Below are 10109 nucleotides of genomic sequence, written 5' to 3' on the forward strand. Positions count from 1 at the left end.
CTTATTGCCTTATTTTTCTTATTTATTTAAATCTTAGGTTGCATTTTCTTTTAAAATCTAGTATTTCATATAGAAGACATACTTTAGATAGTTTTTAAGGCTATATATGTTGTATGTTAACCTCATTTTCTAGTTTTTTTATCTTTCTTTGTTCCTCTGTACCCTGCAGTCCTTATTGGTCACATTCATCTATTCGGTTATAATGTATTTTAGGGAAGTTAGGGAGGGGAGGGGGGGGGTCACCGTGGCAACCCAAGGGGAGGGGGCAAATAATGTTGAATCATTTATATCTGAAAACTCATTGTGGGCAGTTTTCAGGTATTGGGGGCTATCTTTAGCTGGTAGGATACAGGGTGCATACTGTATAGGATACAGGGTGCATACTGTATAGGATACAGGGTGCATACTGAATAGGATACAGGGTGCATACTCTTTTATATAGTTTGGTTGTATTTTTCATAGTTTGGTTGTATTTTGTATACTTTGGTCGTATTTTGTATAGCTTTGTTGTATTTTGTATAGTTTTGTTGTATTTGTCATAGTTTGGTTGTATTTTGTACAATTTTGCTGTATTTCCTATTGCTTTTTAATTTTTTTTGTATTTGTATGTTTGGTAGATTTAAGGCCGGGGATGGAGGAAGGAGGGGGAATGGAGGGAGGGGAGAGTATAGAACTTGGTTGCACTGAATTATGACCTGTACACTTTCGGTTTTCAAAGAATTAATGAAAAATAGAAACGCCTAGTGTTTTGTTTTTGTTATGAACTTTTTTTAATAAAAAAATAAAGACTGCGTATAGACACTTTAAGAACCGTCGGTGAGAAGGTTCAACAAAGAATTGGTACACTATTCGTGTTATTGGTACACTCTTCTTGCCTCGGTTTACTCCGGTTTGGTTTCATATGGTTTAGATTGGTGTGGTTAGGTTCTCTGTCGTTCGGTTCGGAGTTAGGTTCTGTTTGGTTCGGTTCGGTTCGGTTTGCTCCTAGTGGTAGCTGCGTCTGCAACATCTGTGGGATCTGGGGGAACACTTAAAGCTTTCTTCCCCAGGGTAAAATTTAAACAGTGAGGTTTAAGATTTAGAGGATTAATACTGCATAATAGGATATGTAAGAGGGCGCCAGAAGGGGACGAAAAATATTGTTAAAATTTTTTGATTTGTTAAAATTTAAAAAGCATTAAAAGAAATTGTCAACAATTTCATTGAAATCCTTGTTTTAATTGGATTTGGACAAAATTCGGCCCTATTTTTGGCAAAGGAGGGAAACTTAACTAGAGTTTTGGTAACTTTCGAGGGACCCCACGGTTGGCTAATTATAAAATATAAACCTCTCGATTATCAAGAACATATTGTGAAATAGAACTGGTAAAAGTTGTTCACTAATTGTGTTGAAAGTCCCTTTTGAGTAATGCACCTGATTATCTGATACAATAACTTTCCATGAGGGGGTGGGATGCCCCCCTTCACGTTCTACGTAGTAGGGGGGTGCCCCCCTTCCATACGTAGTTTATCAACTGGGTTTAAATGGTTGCGTGCCCGGGTTTGTTCCCTATCTACAGATTAATCGCAATCAGGTCCCGGAATCAAAATTTAAAATGAAATCGATTGAATTAAAACATGAAACTGTACACAACACAACCATGGTATAATTAAATAGTACGTGGGGTCTGCACTTACAGAAAATTCATTTCAATACAAAAAAAACTTGGACCTTCAGACAAAAACAAAATGTTGATTACTTCAGAAAAATAATGAAAATAAAATCTTCATTTTCATCAAGATATGCAATGTTTCTTGGTGATCCTTTTGTTGATTTTTTCCGCTGCAATACAATAAAGAAATCCCATTTGATCAATCCAATCCTTCTTTTTTCTTATATGTTCGAGGTTAACCCAAGTTCTTATATACACTTGTGCTCCGTTGATTTTAGGATAAATATAAGATCTGAAAAGGTTCACATTTCTACAAATATTTTGAGGCAAAATGTCAAAAACATGAGTAACCAAGGTTTAGATCGTTTCAGATTTCAGTATTGATGTTTTCATGGGGAAGGGGGGGGGGTTAGGGAGGGTAGGAAGGGTAGGAAGGGTTTGGAGGGTAGGAAGGGNAAGGGTAGGAAGGGCAGGAAGGGAAGGGTCGGAAGGGTAGGAAGGGCAGGAAGGGTGGGGACTGGGGAGGTTCAAGAAGAGAATCGAATAATAAAAAAAATATTTTTTAAAAATCTGAAAAACCTGAAAACCCTGGAATCCCTTGAATCCGTGGAACGGTCGATATTTAATTTCCGGACTTGACAAAACTCTAGTTCAAGGTGTGTTTTCTAGAATTTTATTCAACACAACCAATTGATATTGTAATGTTTATATACAGGAAATACAGTCTTGTTTAACAAATGAAAAAATGAGGAATATTTCTAAACAACGTTCCGGAAAGATTATTTTTTCTGTCTCCAATTTCTATTGCAGTCTTCTCTTTCTAGATTTCCCTACCCCTCCCTCCTTTCCAAAGGTTAACCCTCCCCCCCTCCCCTAAGGTTCCCTGTATGTATTTATGTTTGTGACATGTACACTGGTTCTGGCATGTTCAATTGAACATTACAAAGTTAACACGGGATCTAATCTATACAAACCAAACATGAAAAGAATTGTTAACCAATTCAGGAATAGATTGAAATAAAAATCAAAAATGAAAAGGCTTCTACCTCCCCCCCCCTCTCCCCCCCCCATTTTACAAATTTTAAAAAATTGATCTGCTAAAGTTTTTATTTCAATCTCTGATAGTTTTGAGCATTTGAAATTCTAATTGATTTTTAAATTTTAAAAAAAGATTTAATTTCGATTCACAATAGTACTCTTTAATTTTTGTCTGAACAAAAAAGATGGAGAAATCCTTATATTTTTGCCTGTCTGAAAAGTTGATTATTTTCGATTGTGATCCTCTGTAAAAGTGATTTGCGGAGCAGAAACAAGAAACGAAGTTCAAAAAGGAACTGAGTTGTTGACAAAAACTCAGATTTTCTAATCCCTATATCTTTATAACCCGATGTTGTAGACCTTTGATATTCCAAACTGCAAATTCTCCAATATCAAATAACCTATATTCGTGATATCAAAGGTTTCCACCATTTGGTAGAGCTAAGATAAAGGGATTAGAAAATCAGAGTTTGTGACAAAAGCTCAGTTCCTTTATATCTGTTCAAGAAATGAAAATTCGACGATATCTTCATCATTGTTATTCTGGTAAAAAGCTAAATATTATCGTTATGAATTGGCCACGTAACGTTTTTAAATCAAGGGTTATTTGTGCATCTTGGATGGACACCCCCCCCTCCTCCACACACCCCATCTCAACCCAGAAACCTATTATAATATCATGATGGTATTCATTGAACTGCAGATTTGAGTTCCAAAACATTCCAGGAAGTTGTCAAAATTCTTCAAGATTAGTTTCTTAATTTGTCATTTTACTCGCGGACAGACAGAAAATGCGGGATTTTGGGGAAAATCTCCGAGCTCCTGGCGCCCAGAAATTGAGCGTGAAATATGAAATTCGAGTCGCCTGATTTTTCATACAGACCAACCCAGCAGTAACTGCTTGTACATGTTAAATAACATGTAATTTGGCTCTCTGCGTCTGATTGCTCTATCCTCTACCCCAGTCTTTAGAGCAGCAGTATTTGGTTTGCATAGATTTATTGACCTAAGAACTGTTATTAGGGCGGGGGTTGATTTCAACTCAATTCTACTCCTGACCCATTGATACACACTTTCTTTGTTTGAACTAATTTTCTTCGATTTTGTTTTTAACCATGCAGAGAATCTATCTAACCTTCTCCTTTTTTTTATATCCATTCTTCAGGATATAATCCAACCTTTTGAATATTATTCATTATTCAGGATATAATCCATCCTTCTTCAGGATATAATCCATCCTTCTCGATATAATCCATTATTCAGAATATAATCCATCATTCAGTATATAATTAATCCATTCTTCAGGATATAATACAACCTTTAGGATGTTATTCATTATTCAGGATATAATCCATCCTTCTTCAGGATATAATACAACCTTTAGGATATTATTCATTATTCAGGATATAATCCATCCTTCTCGATATAATCCATTCTTCAGAATATAATCCATCATTCAGTAGATAATTAATCCATTCTTCAGGATACAATCCAACCTTCTATTTCCTGTGTATCAATCTTATCTTATATTATCCTAACTTTTTTAATCCCACTTCAATCTTGATTCCCTTGAAATCTGCTTCCCACAGCAAATTTTATCGTATTTATTTTATTTGAAGTTTATCTGGTTGAGTTTAAGGATTGTTTGTGGAATGAGTCAGGTTTAGACGGGGATTAGGTTCAGGAGTAGGATTAGGATCCAGAGCACAGGTTCCACTACACCCGGAGTATCCGTCCAGTTCTCCAGGGAACTTAGATTTACATCAATTCCTCATCCTCAGGTTTAATATATTCTGAAGATATAAACCCTTAACATATCCTACATCTGGCTCCAGTACCCTGATACAACACACAGTTCAGAGGGCAACCCGGAGAGAGAAATCTTATCAACACTTGTATAATTTAATTTAGATAGAAAAATTGTGAGACGGTAAAAAGTAATTTGTAATTCATTAGGCCTAACAAGATATGAATCATTGCAAAAAAAAAAGTGTTTTTTGGGGGAATTTTTACACGCTGTCGAACCTAACTTTTAAATAATCAGTTGTTTTGTTATCACTTACATATAATGATATAACCGGTGTAATTATGTTATAAAATTACATCATGGATAAAACATATGTTTGGGTTTTATTATAACAGGCTATATATGGACCCATTTACTGTCTAACTTTTTACTTTTATACTTTTAACACTTTGTGAAGAAACAAAATATTCATATGGTTTTCATTAAGCTTATTGAACTTAAAATATTTAAAAAAAAAAAACTTATCGAAAACAATAACAATATGTGGTAGGATACAGGGTGCATACTGTATAGGATACAGGGTGCATACTGTATAGGATACAGGGTGCATACTGTTATAAGATACAGGCTACAGGCTGGATAAAAACTGAATTGTTTGTATTTTGTAAAGTTTGGCCATATTTTTGCATAAATTTTCCATAGTTTTTTGTAATTTGTAAAGTTTAGTTGTATTTTTTAGTATTATTTTTTGTATTTTGTACGGTTTAGTTGTATTTCTATTCGTATTTTGTATGGTTTGGTTTTTCTTTTTATTTCTTTTAAGTTATGTTTTTCTTTGTTTATTCATGTTTGTGATGTTTTCTATGGTTTTATAATGTTTTCTATGGTTTTGTTGTATTTTGTACAGTTATGTTGTATTTTGTATAGTTTTGTTGTATTTTGTATTGTTTTGTTGTATTTTTGTTTAGTTTTGTTGTGTTTTGTATAGTTTCATTGTATTTTGTATAGTTTTGTTGTGTTTTGTATAGTTTGGGTGCTTTTTATAAATAGTTTTGTTGTGTTTTGTATAGTTTGGGTGCTTTTTTATATAGTTTTGTTGTGTTTTGTAAAGTTTTGTTGTGTTTTGTATAGTTTTGTTGCATTTCGTATAGTTTGGTTGTATTTTGTAATGTTTGGGTGCCTTTTCTATAGTTTGGTTGTATTTTGTATAGTTTTTATATCTATTTGTAGGTTTGGTAGATCTATGGTGGTTCGATCCGGTTTGGTTCGCTGTGGTTTTGTTTGTATATATATATTGCGTATATTTTGTATATTTAGTTGTATTTTGTGAAATTTGATTAAATTTTGTATAGTTTTGTTATATTTTGTATAATTTGGGTCTATTTTATATAGTTTGGTTGTATTTTTTATAGTTTGGTTGTATTTTTTATAGTTTGGTTGTATTTTGTATAGTTGGTCGTATTTTGTATAGCTTTTTGTTGTATTTCGTATAGTTTTGTTGTAATTGTCATAGTTTGGTTGTATTTTGTACAATTTTTCTGTATTTCCTATTGACGTTGGACGGTCAACTTGCAAATGTGAATCTAAAGGTAACATGTTTTCAGTAAAGGTTTAAGCCCCAAGAACTATGGCTCCGAGACGTGTTGTTAAGAGTTTATTGTCTCAGAGTATGAATAAACTAGTTTTATCTATCCAGGAGATGATTGACAAGGAGAGAAGCCTGTACTATATACACCATGAGCAAACCAACCATGTCACCGAGTTTATCCGACAAGAGGTGAAGGATCAAATGAAGATTTTTCTGTGTGAAACCCTTCCATCAGATTTGCAAACTAAACTCATCTCTGAGCTTATTTATCTCAATAGTTTAGCTTCTCCTCATCTCGTTCTTGATTTACTTTTTACAGAAAGATTAAGAAAATTTACATTCGAGTTGACCAAGAAGAGTTGGATGGCTGGAGGTAATGAGTTGATACGAGTTAGTGAGGAGGATATCTCCAGGTGTTTAAATACACTGGACTCTGTGCTAGGAGAGCTAGGTGGAGAAAACCTTTCCCTGGAACAGTTCTATATCATTGATAAATCCCAGGATCCAGATTTCCAGGGGGATCCCATCAACAACATGACCAACACCAATCTCAGCGTTGACAACAAGGTTGGGGACTGGGCTGGGATCATGACCAGGCTCAGCAGCCTTTCCGGTCACCTCTCCCTAGCTCCAAACCTGACTCATGTAGTTCTTCCTTTCGCCTCAGATCAGATCCTAGAATATATCTCCAGAATTGCGAACCTGATCCTGTTCCAGAATGTATACCGGAGCACTGTAACCGAGCTGGGTATCCTGGCTATAGCTGAGGGTAGATGTAGGTTCAGTTTAACTCATATAGTTCTCTGCCTCAATACTCATGCTAATGTTCCGTCCTACTGTGTATCCCGGCTCCTGTTGGCAGCAACCAGACTCAGGGTTCTAGAGTTCGGGGGTTCTTGTCATACAAAATCTTTATACTTTCAGGTACACATATTTTTATCGTTTTTGTTGCTGCAAATTTTTATTTTTCTAAAGGACGTTTGGCGTCATTTCAAGAGAACTTCAATTTATATAGTGCCATTTCCGATTCCCAACAGTACCCGGTAAACTTTTGTCTTCTCAATGAGATGGATGAGATATCCTATCTTCCTGAATGTGCCTCAGACAGATGTTTGAAGGGTAGATGGTGAATCGTATATTCCAAACTTTAAATAAAATGTCCCTGAAAGGAGATTTAATTCTGGGAATAATACTGGTTTCATAATAATGTTACTGATTTACTTGTTTCTTCTAAAATCTTATTTGAAAATTTTAGTTATTGGAAAAATTGGAAATTATTTTTTTTACAGGCTATAGATTAAAATTTGCATTTATATTTGCAGGATGAAGATTTTTGAAATAACGTTTTTTTTCAGTGTGGAAATGTAAAATGTATTATTTACAAGGGGAGGTTCAAATTTGTTATTTACAAAGTGGAGATTAAAATGTTGATCTTTACAGGAGTGAGATTTTTCAGTGTGGAAATGTAAAATGTATTATTTACAAGGAGAGATTCAAATTTAAAGTTGTTTACAGGGTGGAGATTAAAATTTATTTATTTACAGGGTGGAGATTAAAATTTATTTATTTACATGGTGGAGATTAAATTTTGTTCTTTACAGGGTGGAGATTTAAATTTAATTATTTACAGGGTGGAGATTAAAATTTAATTATTTACAGGGTAGAGATTAAAATTTAATTATTTACAGGGTGAAGATTAAAATTTAATTATTTACAGGGTGGAGATGCGAAGCGTCGACATGAGATCTTTAACGTAGTCTCAAGACTAGGGGAAGACGACAAATCCTACACCAACTCCCTGGTCCGTATGCTCATTTTCAGGGAGGGGAACCTTCCCGTCTCATTCCAAACCATCCTCAACCATTCTCCGCTCCTCTCAGACTTAACCTTGTTCGGTTGGGAGACCATAAAGGTTAATCAATTATCCTGGATGGAGCTGAGTAGGAACCTTGTTACCCTGGAGCTGATTGGGATAGGTTTCAATACCGACGAGGTTCTAAACCGTAATTTATCCCAGAAATTTGACTGTTCTCTGTTCTCAGAAGCATTGAGCTTGAAAACCCTGAAGATTGCAGGTTGGGGGGATACTCAGGTCCCCCTGGATACACTACTCCGAACCCTACCCAAGCTGCGGTGTCTATACCTGGAGGATATAAAGGTTTCTTTTGATATCAAGTTTCAGGGTCGGAGATGCTTTTTTAAACACGATCTCTCCTCTCTCTGTATCTTCCACTGCAGTACCTCGAACCTAAACCTGATCCAGGTTCTGTGTTCAGCTCTACCCCTACTCAAGGAGCTGACCGTATCCTCTCTTTACCTGGATGATCCGAATAGAGGACTTCCTTTCCATTTCCATATGCCGGGACAGGTAGGAGTTATCAAAGTAAGTTAGAAATGTGCCATGAAGAATTCACAATGGTATCGCTACCATTATTTGATCCCCCCATTTTTAAAGGATTCAAGTTTTTGAAAAGTCAGAATAATGACAATAATAATAATGATGATTTCAGTAAAAATTTCAAAAAAATGTTCAAATCTTAAATTTCCATAAAATGTTTAAATCTAAATTTTATTTTAATGTTAAGTTTATAAATAAATAAATTAACTAAATAAATTAACTTTGTTTAAATTTGTTTATATACAAACGTGGTAAAACTACGTTGATTCTCTTGTCAGCTTTTCAAAGTGTAGGCTGCTTGACACTTATCTCAAGTATTGGCAATCAGGATGTCTTTATAAATTTTAAAGATGTTAATAACTAGACAAATCAACAATATTTTAAACTTTTTATATTTTAGGAGCTGGGACAATCTCCCAGGAGCCCAGTTGCAGATCTCCAGGTTATAGCAGAGCTAGAATACCTGGAAACTCTACACCTCAACGTGACCTATCCTTCCGAGCACCTGGAGCACGACTTTAATCTACCTGTCTTGCTTATCCGTAAGTTTCCTCGGTTGACCCATCTCTACCTGGATAATTATATAAGCAGACGCGGCAGTGTGCTCAGCTATACTTTTGACAGGAAAACTTCGAATAATCGTCTTCAGTGGTTTCTTGATCAATACAATAGAAATATTAGTGTACTTCTCAACTAGCTTAAGAGTAAAATTTGTTAAGTTTATGTACAGTATCAAGTGACAACTCTGCTTTGCAGTACATTTTAGTGACGTAATGTCTAGTTTATTTTGACTACAGTTCAGTACCTGTACAGTTGTTTAACTGACTATTCTTATTTGGAGACAAAATTCATTCAGAACGATCAATTTCTCATTTAAAATAAATAAAATTTTATTCAGATTAGTTTTATTAAACCTGATGTTTTGTTAGAATAAATATAATTTTAAAGATATTTCTTTCTTTGTTAGAAAATATATAGCTCACGATGAATGATTAAAGGAAAATCCGAAAACAGTGAAATAAGCTTTGTCTTCACTATTTATTCTTTTATAAATAAGAAATGTTATTTATGGTCCTAGCTACAATTTCAGTTTAACATAGAACGGAGACCACGAGTCCACTATATTTTGGTGACTACTTTTTATGTTTGCTTATTTTGTGAACAAGAGAAAAGAAAACCTGTTTGACAAAACTGAAACTCTGAGGAATTAGTTGTTGATGGCTTCTAAACAACGAGAATAGTATATATATATTAGAGGGGAATTTACTAGAAAAAAGTGATAAAACGGCCATTTTGTTGTACTGTTTCCAAACTGCAGGTGTACTTCACATATTTTTGCTATATAACCTTTCGGGCCATGGGACATCATTTTATAGAAAATCTAAAATTAATAATGTTAAAAGAAAACCAAATTATGAAATAGGCTGGTTTCATGATTTACCAATGATCATTTCACATAGACTCTTTGCCTTTCACTTTACAAACGCTGATTTTCCGTTATAACTGTAAATCAAATCATAGTTTTTATTCACCTAATTCATTATAAAGTTTATTTAACAGCTTTAAAAATTTCGAAATTGAAATGAATAGTCTAGGGAACATACTGTATTAATGTACTCTACTGCACATAATTTGTGAACATTTACATGATTTGCACACTTTGAACTCCCTTTCAGGCTGAAAGGG

The 10109-nt window shown here is 34.4% G+C and overlaps 1 protein-coding gene across 2 annotated transcripts; it reads left to right on the plus strand.

Moving 5' to 3' along the window:
* The first annotated feature begins 6025 nt into the window (after nucleotides 1-6025).
* Nucleotides 6026-9374, plus strand: LOC111699497 (uncharacterized). 2 transcript variants are annotated; one of them, XM_023470183.1, is made up of 3 exons: nucleotides 6026-6949; nucleotides 7743-8408; nucleotides 8824-9374. In XM_023470183.1, exons 1-3 carry the CDS (start codon nucleotides 6065-6067, stop codon nucleotides 9118-9120), a joined length of 1848 nt encoding a protein of 615 aa, XP_023325951.1. In that variant the 5' UTR covers nucleotides 6026-6064; the 3' UTR covers nucleotides 9121-9374. The 2 variants fall into 2 exon arrangements, with proteins under 2 accessions (XP_023325951.1, XP_023325953.1); XM_023470185.1 differs by having other exon boundaries at nucleotides 7743-8393.
* Nucleotides 9375-10109: the final 735 nt, after the last annotated feature.

The sequence above is a fragment of the Eurytemora carolleeae genome, unplaced genomic scaffold (assembly GCF_000591075.1).
Source record: "Eurytemora carolleeae unplaced genomic scaffold, Eaff_2.0 scaffold238, whole genome shotgun sequence".
In the NCBI taxonomy this organism is placed as follows: domain Eukaryota; kingdom Metazoa; phylum Arthropoda; class Copepoda; order Calanoida; family Temoridae; genus Eurytemora; species Eurytemora carolleeae.

What these genes read in the sequence shown, in the direction of transcription:
- LOC111699497 (XM_023470183.1), top strand. Translation starts at nt 6,065, where the DNA reads ATGGCTCCGAGACGTGTTGTTAAGAGTTTATTGTCTCAGAGTATGAAT. An exon ending in CAAAATCTTTATACTTTCAG is followed by an intron (nt 6,950 to 7,742) that starts GTACACATATTT and finishes AATTATTTACAG; the next exon opens with GGTGGAGATGCGAAGCGTCG. An exon ending in GACAGGTAGGAGTTATCAAA is followed by an intron (nt 8,409 to 8,823) that starts GTAAGTTAGAAA and finishes TTTATATTTTAG; the next exon opens with GAGCTGGGACAATCTCCCAG.